Source organism: Xyrauchen texanus, chromosome 1 (assembly GCF_025860055.1).
Source record: "Xyrauchen texanus isolate HMW12.3.18 chromosome 1, RBS_HiC_50CHRs, whole genome shotgun sequence".
Lineage (NCBI taxonomy): Eukaryota > Metazoa > Chordata > Actinopteri > Cypriniformes > Catostomidae > Xyrauchen > Xyrauchen texanus.
This window is the reverse complement of record NC_068276.1, coordinates 19,232,159-19,250,384: the sequence shown is the minus strand read 5'-3', so window position 1 is coordinate 19,250,384 and position 18,226 is coordinate 19,232,159. Positions and strand designations below refer to the sequence as shown.

The 18,226-nt window shown below is 39.2% G+C and overlaps 1 protein-coding gene across 3 annotated transcripts in view; it reads left to right on the top strand.

Moving 5' to 3' along the window:
- LOC127623700 (neuroligin-2-like) overlaps positions 1-18,226 on the top strand; it is a 275,308-nt gene that overhangs the window by 252,047 nt on the left and 5,035 nt on the right. For all 3 annotated transcript variants that reach the window (XM_052098278.1, XM_052098198.1, XM_052098359.1), the window contains 4 exons: positions 8,254-8,439; positions 10,842-11,107; positions 14,088-14,247; positions 16,416-16,782. In XM_052098278.1, the coding sequence (XP_051954238.1) occupies positions 8,254-8,439; positions 10,842-11,107; positions 14,088-14,247; positions 16,416-16,782 (979 nt within the window). The remainder of the gene's footprint in view (positions 1-8,253; positions 8,440-10,841; positions 11,108-14,087; positions 14,248-16,415; positions 16,783-18,226) is intronic.

Below are 18,226 nucleotides of genomic sequence, written 5' to 3'. Positions count from 1 at the left end.
CAAGGGAGAGAAAAGAGGAAAAGTTTTAGTTTGAGGGTTTGAGCCACTGCTGGTCTGAGTGCCGGGAAAGAGGAGAGAATGAGGTGGAAATGTTCAGAGCTGAGAGACAAAACACAGCATGGGATCACAGGAAGTAATGCAGCCATTGAAGCATGATGCCATCCGGACACTCTCGGGAGGCAGTTATATGGGGTCAATCTGACGCATTGCTGCACAAAATGTGACAGTAATGCACAAAAGTTAAGAGGAGTTACAGAAAGACAGAATCATGATGTTAAGCGATGGTATTTATAGTTCAACTGCCATCTGTTAAACACAAAAGAACAAGCTTGTTAATTACTAATAATTAACCATCTCCAATTACACCCACAGAGTCCTCTGATCTCAAAATTATATATTTTTTATTTTTATTGTTGGATTTACTTAGTCACAAAATTGTCATTTCAGTCTAGCTTTGATATTTTCAAGTGATTCTTGGCAGATAATTGCAACTGAGGCTAGAACAGTCTGTCTGGCCCATCAGATGTTAAGAAGCGAATTATGAATTCATGAATGTTTATAGCAAAAGTGGGAAAGGAGGCGTCTCAAGACGAACCCGGAGGAGGCGTAAGGCACCAGCAGTGTGAGTATGAGCTGGAGTACGTAAATTTAGAGACAAACAGAGCGATGGTACTCAGATCACTTCAACAGTGAGCACATCTGTTCCTGAGCTGTGTGAGCCTGGCAGATTGGGCTTAATTAAGTGTTGTTTTTTTATCTGCAATGCTTTGTGTGTAAATGAATTATCTCTTCACTCATTTATAAAGCACTGATACTGCGCGCACACTGTGTCTGCCCCACTGGCATTTAGTGTACATGTCTAGGTGTGTTTGTGTGGGTGTTCTGTGTTCCATCATGCAGTGTCGGGCTACAAATGCCCGTTATCACCCCTATTTCACCCCTCATTACCCTGGGCAGGAGGTCCAGTCGAGTGTGTGAGGGCACAGCAAATGAGAGTAAATGAAAGAAGGAGGGAGAGAGATAGAAATAAAAGAAAGAGAGCAAAACAGGGGTTCCCACGCCAATATTTTGTTTTCAATCCCGGTTTAGTTCCAACAAAACAATTATACTGATCCATGCACGCATCTCTTTGCCTGTGTCCAGTAAACATTTTCTGTAGCAGTCTCATGTGTCTATCCCCTACATCTGTGATTTCGTGTGTTTAGTTGTCACTAATGTGTGCGTGTCTTGTTCCTGCAAGCACAGTGGGAATCACACCAGTGAGAACTGTGAGCAACCACACGTTCACACTTTCAGAAACATCCACTAACTCACAGTGACATCACCAAGTATTCATTTATTTAAAAAGTAAGAATATATTACTGCTGACATATACTGTACATGTACATGTGTACAGATTAATAATGGACATTTGTATGGAAGTAATTCAGGTGCAGTTTTGGGTGTTACTGTAATCTAATTTCTTTTAAGTCAAAAAGTAAAGTAATGAATTACAATTTAAATTCTTGTAATCAGATTACAATTTCTGACTTTCATTTAGGGTAATTACATTTAAGTATATTACTTGAGGTACACTTATTTCTAAAATATTATTTATGATAATAGATTTTAAATTTGAGTTATGTTCATATGTGCCAATGCATGAGGAGGAAATCTCAACTTGTTGAGTGGAAAAACTAACATTTTCCAGTGAAAAGTGTTTCAGAAAGTAACTTAAAAGTAATTAGTAATGTGAATACTTGTAAGTAAGTAATCGGTAAAAAAAGTAAAAGCGGATTGCTTTTTTGAATAACTTTTCCAACACTGTGCGATTTTTGCATGTTTCAATACATACACCCGTGCTTTCTTTACTAAACACCCACACTCCAGTTTAACCAGGTGCTAAATGTGCTGAAAAGAAAGTACTGTGCAAAGTATTTAAATTATGTCATTGTCATTATTTTCAGAACAAACATGCCTCTTTAATATGTAAATTAGGTTCCCCTTCTGTCACTCACTCGAGGTTGTGTCGAATGAAGTGACACAAGGGGTCTTCCTGGGATGCCAAACGTACCTCTGAACCTGAGAAAAGTCCAATGTCAAGTTGGCAGACAGAATTTGCAGCGAGTGCAACCAACCTCGCTCTCAGAGCCATGAAGGTCACAGCGCAGGCACTCGGGTGGGCGATGGCCACCCTCGTGGTCTAGGACTCCCTGGATGCAGTTACGGAGGCTGTCCCCCTCCACCTTGAAGGTGTATGTAGCTGCTATCGCAGCCCACCACGTCGCAGTAGATGGCAAGTCCCTAGGTAAGCAAGACTTGATTATCATACAGACCTTAGGTTCTCCGCAGCCTGAGGGGGGAATGACTAGCATGGGAGCAAGCCCGGCAGCCGCTCCTTTTCTCTCACAATGTCTCTCACGTAGGATCTTAACGCTATGAAATGCGTCGGGGAAGGCGGTCTTTCCCAGTCCTATTCTTTCAGGGGGAAAAGCACGGCGACCCTTTGGGGGCATTGGGGAGGGCTAAGTGCCGCAGTAGCACGCAGTAGCCTGCTTGCACCTGTCTCGGCAGTTCATGGAACACGGTCAGTGCATGGCGTTTTTATATGGGATCCCTTGTGTCACTTCATTCGACACAACATCGAGTGAGTGACAGAAGGGGAACATCATGGTTACTGATGTAACCTTCGTTCCCCGAGGGAAGGAACGAGACGTTTTCGGCTACTCAGTGCAAAATCCTGACTGGCACACGCTGACCCGTTTCCCTTTATACCCATATGTCCGGGGCAGGGCATCCAAATTCTGTCTGCCACCTTGACATTGGCCTTTTTTCAGGTTCAGAGGTATGTTTGCTGTCCCAGGAAGACCCCTTGTGTCACTTCATTTGACACAACGTCTCGTTCCTTCCTTCGGGGAACGGAGGTTACAACAGTAACCATGACGTTTATTATAAATAGATTTGTTTGTTTGTTTTGCTGCATCTTCTGTAACCTATCACTCAGAACTGATGCAGGATCAGGAATTGCACCGTGAAAATTGCATTCAGCACAGATTGTGTGTGCGCATCTGTGCCATTACCTCATCTGTATAATTCCTTTAATGAATTGGGTGCTAAAACAACGCAGACTGTGTGTGCAAATGAAAACTATCGGTGCAAAATGAATTATAAGTATTAGCTCACTCAGCATTATATGACATGAAAATTGGCGCTTTCATCGTTTTTATATTAATATTATGACCTTCTTTGTACATTGTGTGCACATTGGCATTAATATCACCATTTCAACTCACACACACCCATGAACAGGATCAGCCAACTCATGAGCCACATTGGAGGCAAGCATGGTAAGAGTGTCGATTCATAGTCAGCAGGTCAGCTAGCTTCCCTTTCAATTCATATGCTTAAATATTTGCTCGACCTTTTCTCTTTTCCAAAATCCTATGGTAGCCCAGAGATACACAACACAACCAAATTAGCAAAGCAAATAAAAGCTGAAATCAGAAATGGAAATAAACCCCAACAAAACAAAATAAAGCCACAGCAAAACGGAAAAGCCACAGCACAACAAAAATAAGCCACAACACAACAGAAAAGCCACAGCACAACATATCAATTTAAAGTATCACATAAAGTATCAATTTGCAATCAAAAACATACTCACCATCAATCCTCGAAGTGGCAAAAATGTATTGTACTGCCTGTACTCTCCCTTCAACTTCCACCCCCTTCTTCCAAGCACAGTCTCATGGTCTCGCACACAAAGAGTCAGACCTCCACATGACTTATACAAAATACAGCTTTTGTTGTGTTGTGGCTTAATTTAATTGGGTTGTTGTTGCTTATTTCTGTTGCGATGTGACTTTTCTGTTAGGTTGTGGCTTATTTCCGTTGTGTTTTCAGCTTTTATTTGCTTAGTTTATTTGGTTGTGTTGTGCACGCCTGGGCCACCATACATTCCAATTTAGGTGTCATTTAAAAATGGATCCACAAGTGTCAAATTTCAGGAAAGGTATATTTTAACATTATGATCATATCTAAAATAATTGGTTTTGCTGTAGATACAAATTATCTCTTTAAAGTCATTATAGAAAATGTCACCTAAGGTCTTGAATGCCATTTAACAGGTCATTCGCACACCTACACACGCACAGAAGCTAATCAGAAAAGTGGGCACAGACTCACATGAAACCACATCATTTCCAGGTCCAAAATTTCTGCTGAGGATTCTTTTAGAGTCAATTTTACAGAGTAATTTACATACTGGCTGCAGTGCACACATACAGACTTTTAACCAGGATAATGTGGTTGATAGAGCCAAGATATAACGATAATGAAGATAAATCTAAAGCTGAAGATGTTAGGAGGTGAAATCTCAGTAATGACTGTGCCGCTTTTAATAGCTGCTCACAAAGCTCAGGACAAAAAAACGATTTAATTTTGTTATTTTAAGGTTCACAGGGAAGCTTTAAGGCCAACAAGCATGCTTGAGCAAGTTGTTTTGTACTGGCAAATAATTTACGTGCTTGGAGAGATCTACTAAAGGTGATGAAATATATCTTAACAGCCGCAGATAATCTCATTTCCGCAACTGACACTCTTTGATGTGATGATTTTTCATGGCCTATTTTGATGCCCTTTGAGGGATAATACAAATATTTCACTGAATTCTGTATGTGAATTTGGACTGAATCCTATCAGAACTCTAACGGTGTTTTGGGCTAATACACTTAATTAACTGAAATTGATTTGAAAAATTGCTGCAAATTTTTGAAAGAGAAAAGAATTAGAAACTTTCAAACTTGAACACATTTATGTTGTACATTTAGTGTGTGCGTGACTAAAGTTTGTAAAACACATTGTGCAAGCTTGTATAGTTTACATATAACTCCAGATTTACTCTGTGATATGCATTAGCTGTTGATGTTGGACCCAGACCGTGACAGCTTCTCTTTCTTAAGATCGGTTCTGAAAGGGAAACATCTCTCTGTGTTGTCTCACTATACAGACTCAGAGGAAAGTTTAATTGCTCGGAGGTTGTTCTTCAGAGTTCAAGAATCTTAATTTAGTTCTTACTTATGATTCATTTAAGTGCCAATATGTCTCCTTAATAGATTTTAGATATTGGCTTAAGCTCTCCAGTTGCTCTCTATTTAGTCTAGAAGAAATAACTGAGATATTAAAGGGATAGTTCACCCAAAAATGAAAATTCTCTCATCATTTACTCACCCTCATGCCATCCCAGATGTGTATGACTTTCTTTCTTCAGCAGAACACAAATTAAGATTTTAGAAGAATATTTCAGCTCTGTAGGTCCATACAATGCAAGTGAATGGTGACCAGATCATTCAATCTCCAAAAATCACATAAAAACAGCATAAAGGTAATCCATACAACTTCAGTGGTTAAATCCTTATCTACAGAAGCGATGTGATAAATGTGGGTGAGAAAAAGATTGATATTGAAGTCCTTTTTTTTACTATAAATCACTTCTTTCACTGTTCACCCCTTTTTTATCTTCATATCATCATATCGCTTATGAAGACATGGATTTAACCACTGAGTCGTATGGATTAATTTTATGCTGCCTTTATGTGATAAATGGAAATTCCAATTTCTGGTCACCATTCACTTGTGTGGACCTACGGAGCTGAAATATTCTTTTAAAATCTTAATTTGTGTTCTGCTGAAGAAAGAAAGTCATACACATCTGGGATGGAATGAGGGTGAGTAAATTATGAGAGAATTTCAATTTTGGGGTGAACTATCCCTTTAAAGAGTTCTCTTTTTTGTTGTCTTTCCTATGGGAAAATGTTTTATTGTGCTTGGGTAATTTTGTGAAAGTATTTATTTGTCTGCAAGTGTGTGTCTGTGTGTTGATCTGTATGATTCACGATCATTGTATGCATACTGATGGAGGATCATGTTGAATCACAGCTGTCATACTGTCAGGTTCAGAACTCCACGATAGACAATTCTGTGTTGTTAACTGTCCCACCACAACCATAATCTTACCTCACATATCTCACAACAACCTCAAAATGTCAAACAGTACTTCATAATTCAGGCACTGTCATGATAGTTCACAGAAATCCAGAAGAAAGGTCCTAGATGACGACAGTAAAGGAGAACCTTTGTGAGTTTTATATAGTGGAGACTGGGTCTAGTTTCTTAGTAAGTAACTATAAAGTTTTGTGTTAAAGGTCCAATTTCTGATGTTTTTTTGTTGATTTCAAACACCTAGTTCAAACCCTCTGAAATTAAAATGTTTTTATTAATTCTATTTGCCAAACTAAAACTTCAGTGTCATCATATTTTTGGTTTAGCGGTTGGGTAAACAAGTGAACCCAACAAAACCAAACTTATATTTTTTAACTATGTTCTCAGGACAAGGTATTCATCAAAGTCAGATCAGGACATGTTGGCACACTTTTATCGAGGCAGGTTTAAAACGTGTTTTTAATCTTATAAATGTATCAAATGTATTTATCACAATGTTTGTTCCCCAAAACAATGCTTTATTTAATTTTTTGTATTACCTTTCATATTTCTGCAGCTTCATTTTTTGTTTCATTATAATTTTAGTGTAGCCAATACAGTTCGTTTAACAGCCTATAATTTGCTGTTTAATGGGAGGTTCCATTGTAACCCCAAATAGTATGATATATAGTTTGTGCATATACAGAAACTGACTTTAAAAAAACAAACCTAGCATGAGAAATATTCGTTGGAGTAAAAACACTAGGCAGTTTGGATTCAGGCATTTTATTTCCGTTGGAGTATTTCTGCATGCGCTCTGGAGATGTTATCATATGTGTAACCGGTCCTACTCGCCCCGCTCCGAACGGGACTCAAACCTGGGTCTCCGGCATGGGAGGCGGGTGCTCTAGCGTCAGTCGCTAGAGCACCTCTTGAGGTCAGGAGAGTGAGGTTTACACACTGCACAGCTATCTACCAGCTGGCTCCCGTTACACTCACCCCCCTAATCCTCACTCCCATCCGGGTCACGGCACCAATGTAACCGGTCCTACTCGCCCCGCTCCGAACGGGACTCGAACCTGGGTCTCCGGCATGGGAGGTGGGTGCTCTAACAAGGAGGCTAAATGCTACAGCCTCTAGCGTCAGTCGCTAGAGCACCTCTTGAGGTCAGGAGAGTGAGGTTTACACACTGCACAGCTATCTACCAGCTGGCTCCCGTTACATATGCGTCTCTCTCTTCTCTCTCTCTCTCTCTCTCTCTGTGTGTGTGTGTGTGTGTGTGTGTGTGTGTGTGTGTGTGTGTGTGTGTGTGTGTGTGTGTGTGTGTGTGTGTGTGTGTGTGTGTGTGTGTGTGTGTGTGCATGCGTCTGTGCATGCGTTTCAGACTTTGATCAGTAGAGTTCCTGTGACTTGGAGGCAGATGAAACAGTTTTTACAAATTAGATCACCCCCTCATTCATACTCTGACTCGCCCAACTATTTCTCTTCTTCGTATCTTTCTCATACCAACTCTCACCTCTATTCTAACTGCTTTTATTCTATATTATTATACTATATTATTCTATACGTACAGTATGTTGCAGACCTGTGATTTATAAAGCTGTCTTTAGACTGTAGTTCAGATGATGGATTTTATGTTCCAGTTGCTGTGCGTGGACACGGAAATCTAAAGGTTGTACTCCATAAGGACAGCAAGACATTATTAAGACATTTCAAGACATTATTTAAGTTGTTTGGTGGGAACTTGGCAGCCCTTGGATGTGCTCGTATTTTATCAGTCTTTTCCTTTCTCTCTTTTTCTCTTCTCTAACATGCATGCATTCCACTTTCAGTGTCAAGAAATTCACTTCTGTTTTATAGATTAATTTATTGCTCAGACCAGAGGCGATTCAGATATCAGCCTTAGGGCTCAGCCCTCTTGCTTCTGAGAGATGTGTTGGTCAAGAAGTATATTTCTAGATGCAAGAAATTGCAGGTTTGAACCCTGTTTGTCTGACTAAAACTAATCCTAACCCTAACCTGAATGCCATGAACTGAATGCATTTTGGTATTACAAGCTATTACATTGCTATAAGGGGGTCAGATTGTGAATCAGAAGCCCCTAAATAGGGACTAGAATCATCTACATCACATGTATTGTTTAGACTGCTAAACATTTGCTTAGATGCACTTATTACAATAATATGTAAACTGTCTGTCTCCCTTTATTTTTATTTTACTCCTTCCCCACCATCCACTTCTCTACCCTACATTTTTCTTCCACCTTCCCTCCCTTTCTGCTATTCTCAACTACAGGTTTCCTTAGCACAGGAGATCAGTCTGCTAAAGGAAACTATGGCCTGTTGGATCAAATCCAGGCACTGCGCTGGCTGACTGAGAACATTGGACACTTCGGTGGCGACCCTGAGCGGATCACTATCTTTGGCTCTGGGGCAGGAGCATCCTGTGTCAACCTACTCATCCTGTCTCACCACTCTGAGGGTAAGAATGATGCATGTGTGGGTGTGTGCTTAATGCATTAACAGACTAATATTGTCTTTGCAGAGGCTTCCTTTTCATTGTTAATGGTGCATGTATGGTGCGTGTTTATAATTACCTCACAAAGCATCTCACTGTCCTATCTAACTCTGTTCTTTGGATTCATGTTCAAAAGTCCACCTTCACCCCACCATCTTCATCACCACTGTCATCCTCACCTAACATCATTCCTGCGGCTCTCAACTGTCAATCGTGTCAGGTAAGCCATGACAGCTTTTATCCCTGGAGACACAGATCATGTCTTCTCAGGCCACGTCATTGTCCTGTATGGAATCCATCCCAACAAAAAGAGGAAGGATAAATAAATAAGGCAGAGGTTTATGGGTAAGAAAATAAGGTTACTTATTTTAAGAAAATCCTTTGAAATAGCCAATAGGCTTTAGCTACGTCACAGCCGTGAACCATGATTTGCATTCTCATGACCAATTGATTGGACAAAAATCGATTAAGTGCAAGATGTGTCCTTTATATTGGTTCATTTAATGTGTATATCTGCTAAAGGTTATCTGTGAAAATCTGTGAATATATACTGTAGAGGGTGTGTGATCAGAAATGCAGAAGGTGTAGAATAAAAGGGCAGTCGTGTTAGGCAGAGACAAAGCTACAATCGCAACATATTGATTTCTCTGGGAAAGGTAACATGCTCTTCAATAATTAAAAAAAACAGAGAGAGAGAGAGAACAAGAACAGAACAAGGAAAAGAAGAACCGTTCAGTAATGTTTCTACACTTTACTTGAGAATAAGAAGAAAATTGAAATGTAAAGTGTTTGTTATAGAAAGGGTACAAGGAAGAAACACATTTAGTTCTTAAAGTGGGTGAGAGAGAGCGAGAGAGCTAGAGCTTGTATTTCAATGGCATTATCACTGTATTACCTTTATCAGTGAACATTGTTGTTTGAGCATTAGTTTGTGTTTCAAGAGAAAGAACAGGAATACCAAAAAATCATTTGTTTTTTTTCTGGTGTGTTTTTCACTGATGCAACTCCAGCTGACAGTATTATCCCATTTATAAATCACAACTATCATGCACTCACACCATGACTGTTACCTGTGTGTATACCAAGTACAATATGTTTAATATACATCACAGATACCATAACCATAGCTACTTCCAGGGTGTGATTTACAGGGTGGATAGGGGGATTATCCTGCCACTTCTTTTGATATCCCACCTTCTGGTCATTCATTTTTTATCTCAAGAGATATGTTTTATCCCCGTTTCTAGTCAGAATGAATGGATGCATTTAACACATCCAACAGTAGATGGTGATATTAAGTAAAGCCCTATTTGGACACGATTAGTTTTCCAGACAAATGTCTGACTTTTAATTCCTTATTACTGAAAGTTTGAAATGTTTACTATCAATTTGCACGGGATAAGGGATGTCTGTAGAGCTCCCAGAGAGAGATGGATGTGTAAACTGCATTTACACACTGCCATCATATGTAATTCACACTGTATAGCTGTGCTGATAAATTATCGAGAAATATTAAATATGAACATATGCTGTAGCCTTTCTGGGATTATTAGAAGGAACTGATTGGAATACCAACCAAAATACAACACAACTGGTGACATTAGTGAGCTTGAAATCCTATATTATTATATATAATTAAAAATATGGACAGTCCATTCACATTATGTCATTTCTATTTGACTTTCCGTAAAATATGTTCCGAAATGAGGCTGTAGTGCCCACACAACTCTTAAAAACCTTATCTGAACTTCTCCCCTTCTCTCTGTTTAAATCACTAAATTGTATGCTTGTGTACTAATTTCCCTAATCAAAAGAAAAACAATGATTATTAACTCCAAGGGCTCAAAGACAGTTAAGATTCACAAAGCTTTAACCTGTGTAACATAGATAGCCGGCAAGACCAAGAACAATAAATCCAAAACAAAACACGAACTATAACTTGATTAAACTAAGACTATGAATACCCATGAGCAAGTAAAGAGGCACCGATACATTCCCACACACATACTTGACAATGGACAAGAGGGCTATCAATACACTGACAGGGGACATGACATGACAACCAATGGGGAAACTGAACTAATAACAAGATAACAAGACTCATAAACATAAACCAATGAAAATACAGGACTAATAAACATGGTGAATCAAGAGGGTCACATTACAGTCACATGACAAGGAAACCACATGGCATTGAAAGAACAAGGATGTGATCAACTTTTCAAAATGAAAGACATGAAATCATGACATGAATTAAAACAAGAATATAGCACACAAAGACGTGACAACCTGGGATTATTTTCTTAGTATCTTTCTTAGTTTTCTTTGTGTAGTTAACAGCTTGGTGTCCCTCTCTCCCAACCCAGGGCTGTTTCAGAGAGCCATTGCTCAGAGTGGTTCAGCCATATCTAGTTGGTCCATTAATTATCAACCCTTAAAGTACACTAAGATTCTGGCCAGAAAAGTGGGATGCACATACGGGGAGACCGCGGACCTGGTAGACTGTCTCCGCAGGAAAAACTTCAGAGAGCTGGTGGATCAGGATATCCAGCCGGCCCGCTACCACATTGCATTTGGACCTGTGGTGGACGGAGATGTTGTGCCAGATGACCCCGAGATCCTCATGCAGCAGGTGAGATTACATTTCATTTGTGAAGGCAGTGTTTTAGAATTCAGCCACTTAGTCTGTCAAGGATTTTCCAGGGTAAATCACCACTTTCCATGACAAGCATTAGGATTGAACCTTTTTCAACTGAAGGACTGTTTTTATAAGACTTCAAACACAGAATTAGTTTAACCCTCCTATAGTATTCAAAAATGGCACCTTCCTTTTGTATTCATGGTCATTTGGTCATTGACCAAATAGTTTAGATATGTAACCCTTTTTTTGGATGATGATGATGATGATGATAAAAAATGTTCTTCCCTGAAGTATGAACAATAAAATTATGCATTTTTGGGGGGATTTTATGCTATTTTTATCTTATTTACATGTAAATATCGCAATTTTACCATTAATTTGCTTATACAATAAGCTAATTTTTTTCAAACAATTAAAAATTCAGAACCTACACTTCTATAAACATTTAGAAAATGTGAGAATGTGACATAAATTGGAAGCAGATTGCTGCCATCTGGTGAACAAAATATAAATAACATGACTTGAAAATCATGTCATGCCAGTAACAGCCAATATAGATAGACTATTTAAACCCAGCAGTTTAACTCCACGCACATGACATGGAAATGTGAACCAGCATGGGTAGATCGCATATAGGACTACAGGTTGTCATTTTTGTTTGACTTTAATGTGAGATTTTATAATATAAAATATCACTGTTCTGTATTTTGAGTTGTGTTTAGGGAAATCCCATTGCAATAAACATTCTTTATTCCCGTGTACCGACTCCCGACTAACTGAACAAGATTAATGGTGCATGCATTAAAATCAACTCGGTGTGTGGATTGTTAAAAACAAATGAGATTGTTTTGAAATGAGACTTATAGATTATGTATTTAGAAATAAGACTTGCATAATAAAACATCAGTACCTCTGATACAGAAAAGCTGCACCCCTGTGAGAGAAAATAGAAAGCTCCCACGCGAGGCATTTTTAACAATTTGTCTGATGAACTTGAACACAAACAGCAGGTAAAAGTCAAAGTGTGCACTGTCGATTAATGCAGTAATGATTAGTGGAGTGGTGGTGGCGTAGTGGGCTAAAGCACTAAACTGTTAAGCAGAAGGTTGTCGGTTCAATCCCCACAACCACCACCATTGTGTCCTTGAGCAAGGCACTTAACTCCAGGTTGCTCTGGGGGGATTGTCCCTGTAATAAGGGCTCTGTTACTTTTTTTCTCTCATCACAAAAAAACATTTGGGCTATTAACAAAAGATCTGGGGCTTCAGCCCTATCAGCCAGGGTCTAGCTACACCAGGGACTCAAAATAAATGAAAATAAATGCATAAACATTTTAAGAAAATGAACATCAAGGAACAGAAACAAACTGCAAAATTCTGAAAATGAAATTAGAGTATAAAACAGAAGAATCAGAGTAAACATTTTCAAAACAATAAACTATCTATAGAAAAAAATATTTTGCAAGTGTGTGTGTGTGTGTGTGTGTGTGTGTGTGTGTGTGTGTGTGTGTGTGTGTGTGTGTGTGTGTGTGTATTGCACTGAGGATGTTTTATAGTTTCACCCTCTAATTACTGTCTGTTTGTTTTCTGCATTGTGGCTGATTGTATTTGACAGATCATAAAATTGCTCTATTTTTATTTATTTATTTATTTATTTTGGTCTTTCCCATTCATTTTCAATGGTCGGTGAATTTTGACAGAAAATACCAAAGATGTCGCTTTTCTTTTCGAATCAAGGTCAATTTATTAATTTATTTATTTTCAAGATGGCACATGGAGGAATAGTCACCAAGTCTTGTACTGCTCAGATAAAGGAAACCATTTTTATTACATAAAAAAAAAAAAAAAAAAAGAAATTGGTCAGAAATGACCGAATACTATAGGAGGGTTAAAGCTTAATCAAACCTTAACTATTGAAGATGTACTTTATGAAAATGACAGTACTAAAATAATGCTATTAATATGCAGAATGGCATTAACATATCTACAACTATACTTAGAGTAAGTAAGTATTCTTACTTGGCAAGTTAGGATCCCTACAGAAAAGAACCAAATACAAATCACAAATGAGATCACTTTGATATTAGTTGTGTCTCCTAGACAGCAATGAGATAAAATAGAGAGTGAATTGAGACATTTGTTAAAATCAGCATGTACAATGTTTAATTTTCCTTCCTTCACAATTGTTTGTCAGACTGTACGATATGATCCCAGTGAGATCTTGCCCTGGAGCCTGTCCTCAATGTAGCTTGATGATGTCTGTGACGTAATGGATGTTTTTAATGTGCATGCTCACAACTGTGCGTTGCAGTACATTCTCTTTACAACTTGTTCACAAATAGTATTAGTGTTATCAGTATTGCATTTAGGTTATTCACAGCTTTGTTCGACAGACTAGACTAGTAGCTAACTACTACTGCTAGACATCTGTGTCTGTATAAACTTTCATGTTTGAATTCATCCATATAACAAATGTTATTATCCTTTTGGCAGCTTCAAACTTTGGTTCTTAATAAAAATACTGGATACATGCATTGTTTTGCCACCTGTCCAGGGTGTTTCCCTTCCTTCGTCCCAAGAGAGGCTCCAGCACTCACTGCAACCCTACATAGGATATTCTTTAAAATAAAAAAACCCATGATGATTAACAGTTGTGAGTACTATTTACTATAATAATATGTCAAAATAATTTAATTTGTGTAAGGAAATGCAACAATTATTGCACTCTCTCACTTTTTACGTACACATAACTGCAGATATACAGCACGCTGAAGAAAATATTTTGCATTAAAAACATCCAGTATGTCACAGCTCAGAATGTTTCACACATGCACATTAAAACATCCATTATGTTGTGGTGGATTAAATCCACTACGTCCTTACGCTACAGTCTGCAGTGAGGACTACTTGGTTGCTCTGACAGATGTTTTTTTATTCAAAAATATTGAATTCATCCATGCTTTCTACACTAGGGGGAGTTCTTGAACTATGACCTTCTTATCGGTGTAAATCAAGGTGAGGGGCTGAAGTTTGTGGATGATGGAGGCACTGAGAGTGAAGAGGGGATTTCAGCTGCAGCATTTGACTATACCATCTCTAATTTTGTGGACAACCTTTATGGATACCCTGAAGGTGAGCTGATCTGTACCAACAAACATGGATGTATAGACGTTATATGAAATTGTGTGAGATTTCATATGCTTTGTCAAGGTCAAAAATTGTATGTACAGAATAAAAAAGAAAACATGCATTAGAGACCCTGATTATGTGTAACAGTACTGTCTAGTATATTAGTTTATATACCTATACATTTTGCAGAGGAAAGAGATTTAAGAACAATACTTAGTGATGCTGCTATATTTCTACACATCCAGCTCCTACCAGTCTGTTTTCTTCTGTTGATTATGTGCTATTATTAACTTGTTACACCAGAGGGCGATAAAAGGCATCATTTGTGCCCTGAATGCAGTTTTGTACTGTTCAATATGAGCCAGGGAGACTTTGGTACTTAACAACCTAGGGATCCAACCTACTAAACTTTTAAACTAATTTATATATATATATATAAGTATTCACAGCGCTTCACGTTTTCCACATTTTGTTATGTTACAGCCTTTTCCAAAATTGATTCAATTCATTATTTTCCTCAAAATTCTACAAACAATACCCCATAATGACACCGTGAAAGAAGTTTGTTTGAAATCTTTGCGAATTTATTAAAAATAGAAAATGAAAAAAATAACATAAATATTCACAGCATTTGCCATGACACTCAAAATTGAGCTCAGGTGCATCCTGTTTCCACTGATCATCCTTGAGATGTTTCTACAACTTGATTGGAGTCCACCTGTGATAAATTCAGTTGATTGGACATGATTTGGAAAGGCACACACCTGTCTATATGAGGTCCCACAGTTAACAGTGCATGCCAGAGCCCAAACAAGCCATAAAGTCCTAGTCTTCTGAAGACCTCCGAGATAGGATTGTATTGAGGCACAGATTTGGAGAAGGGTACAGAAACATTTCTGCAGCATTGAAGGTCCCAGTGAGCACAGTGGCCTCCAGCATCTGTAAATGGAAGAAGTTTGGAACCACCAGGACTCTTCCTAGAGCTGGCCGCCCGGCCAAAGTGAGCGATCGGGGGAGAAGGGCCTTAGTCAGGGAGGTGACCAAGAACCCGATGGTCACTCTGACAGCGCTCCAGCATTTCTCTGTGGAGAGAGGAGAACCTCCCAGAAGAACAACCATCTCTGCAGCACTCCACCAATCAGGCCTGTGTGGTAGAGTGGCCAGACGGAAGCCACTCCTCAGTAAAAGGCACATGACAGCCCACCTGGAGTTTGCCAAAAGGCACCTGAAGGACTCTCAGACCATGAGAAACAAACTTCTCTGGTCTGATGAAACAAAAATGTAACTCTTTGGCCTGAATGGCAAGTGTCATGTCTGGAGGAAACCAGGCACCGCTCATCACCTGGCCAATATCATCCCTACAGTGAAGCGTGGTGGTGGCAGCATCATGCTGTGGGGATGTTTTTCAGCGGCAGGAACTGGGAGACTAGTCAGGATCGAGGGAAAGATGAATGCAGCAATGTACAGAGACATCCTTGATGAAAACCTGCTCCAGAGCGCTCTGGACCTCAGACTGGGGCGAAGGTTCATCTTCCAACGGAACAACGACCCTAAGCACACAGACATGATAACAAAGGAGTGGCTACGGGACAACTCTGTGAATGTCCTTGAGTGGCCCAGCCAGAGCCCAGACTTGAACCTGATTGAACATCTCTGGAGAGATCTGAAAATGGCTGTGCACCGATGCTCCCCATCCAACCTGATGCAGCTTGAGAGGTCCTGCAAAGAATTATGGGAGAAACTGCCCAAAAACAGGTGTGCCAACTTGTAGCATCATACACAAAAAGACTTGAGGCTGTAATTGGTGCCAAAGGTGCTTCAACAAAGAATTGAGCAAAGGCTGTGAATACTTTTGTACATGTGATTTTTTTGATGTTCGTTTTTTTATTTTTAATACATTTGCAAAGATTTTAAACAAACGTCTTTCACATTGTCATTATGGGGTACTGTTTGTAGAATTTTGAGGAAAATAATGAATTTAATCCATTTTGGAATAAGGCTGTAACATAAAATGTGGAAAAAGTGAAGCGCTGTAAATACATACTTTTTCTGGATTTTATTTGATTTATTGCCAAATGCTCTGTCAATCAAATGCAGTATTTGCTCTCTCTCACTCCTGACCCCATTACCTTGTCTGCTTTTCAGTCTAATTACTCCTTGTCTTTATCTAGGTAAAGACATCCTGAGGGAGACGATTAAGTTCATGTACACAGATTGGGCAGACCGAGACAATGGCGAAATGCGGCGGAAGACTCTCCTCGCATTATTCACTGATCATCAGTGGGTGGCTCCAGCAGTCGCTACTGCCAAGCTCCATGCGGAGTACCAGTCTCCAGTCTACTTCTATACATTCTATCACCACTGCCAAACAGAGACACGACCTGAATGGGCAGATGCGGCACATGGGGACGAGATTCCATATGTGTTTGGCGTGCCCATGATCGGAGCAACTGACCTCTTCCCTTGCAACTTTTCCAAGAATGATGTCATGCTTAGTGCTGTGGTCATGACCTACTGGACCAACTTTGCCAAAACCGGGTAAGTCTGAGTGTACAAAATAATGTTTGAATTGTACTTTTCTGTAGTCTGATGCTTTTTTTTTTATTGTTTTTTTAAATGGAAAAAAAGAGTCTAGATTTCAAGGTATAGAGTCATGTGTTAACTTTTATTTATTCAAATTAATTCAAATATACTTGAATTTATTCAAGCAGCCTTTCGAGATATGTTCCCTTAAGATATCTTCCCAGAGGAAAACTCAATGCTCAGAGGTTGCTCTTTCATAGCTCAGCAGTTTTTATAGATATACTCTTTGTCTAATGTGCAGGGCAGTTTCTAGGCTTAGGCGAACAAGGCCGTCACATAGGGCGCTACCAGCTGGGTGGGGGTTGACGCCTTGTTCGCCAAAGCCTAGAAACTGCCCTGCAGATTAGACAAAGTGGATATCTATAAAGACTGCTGAGCTATGAAAGAGCAAATCTCCACAAGGCACGAACCTCCTCGGCTGCGCTGGCAGTCTTGGGAGCGCCAATAACACCAAAGCACAGTCTTCATCCGACTAATGCGATCTCCCTTAGGGTTCCGAAATAGGCAGAACAGCACTGCTCATGTGTTTCCTAAGATTTGTTAGGAGACACAAAATAGACTCATATGAGACAACTGTTGACAGGCGTTAAGAGGAAAGAGCTACAAAATGTGAAGAGAGCATATGCCAGATAATGTCGTTTTGTAAGAATTTGATGAGAAATGAGAGAGTTTATATTGAAATCTCTGACTTTGATTGCCGACTGTGGAGACATTAGTGATAACTGAAGTCTTTTTCTCATGAGAAAAGTCTGAGAAACAGGAGACTAAAGCCATGTTCACACTTTTTGGCAGTGTTTCCCAACCACTGTGCCGTGGAACACTTGTGTGTCATGAAAGATTGTCAGGTGTGCTGTGGAAAATTATCAAATTACACAAAATAAATTATTACATGGACAAACAATTTATTTGCTGTGGCATTGCAATAATTAATTTGCAAGAAAAAATCTACAAATTAAAAAAGATTTTTTTATTAGCCAATTAGCACTCTTGGCACCTGTGACCTCATTATACAGCATATCTACGTGACTTGTGTTTTTTGCATAGCAAGCATTACGAGTAAACATGCTTACTAAGATAGACAGAAAACATGGAGTTTAGTCGATGATGGTTATGTGGGATTGTGGTGTGCCATGGGATAAAAAAATATATACATTTCTGTACAAATTATGCCATGACAGAAAAAGGTTGAGAAACACTGCTGTATGGTTTTGGCCATGATTTGCCATCGTAATTGGAATCATAAAAGATTTGTCTTTCCATAGAGCAAAATCTTTGATTACTTAGTGTGACACGTTCACTGATGGCTGAAGTTCTGAAACGTAGTCTCTGGCAAAGTTCTGGCAGTATCAGAAATTTTGCATCATTGCAGTTCGACTGCTCCTATGACAGCCAGATGAGA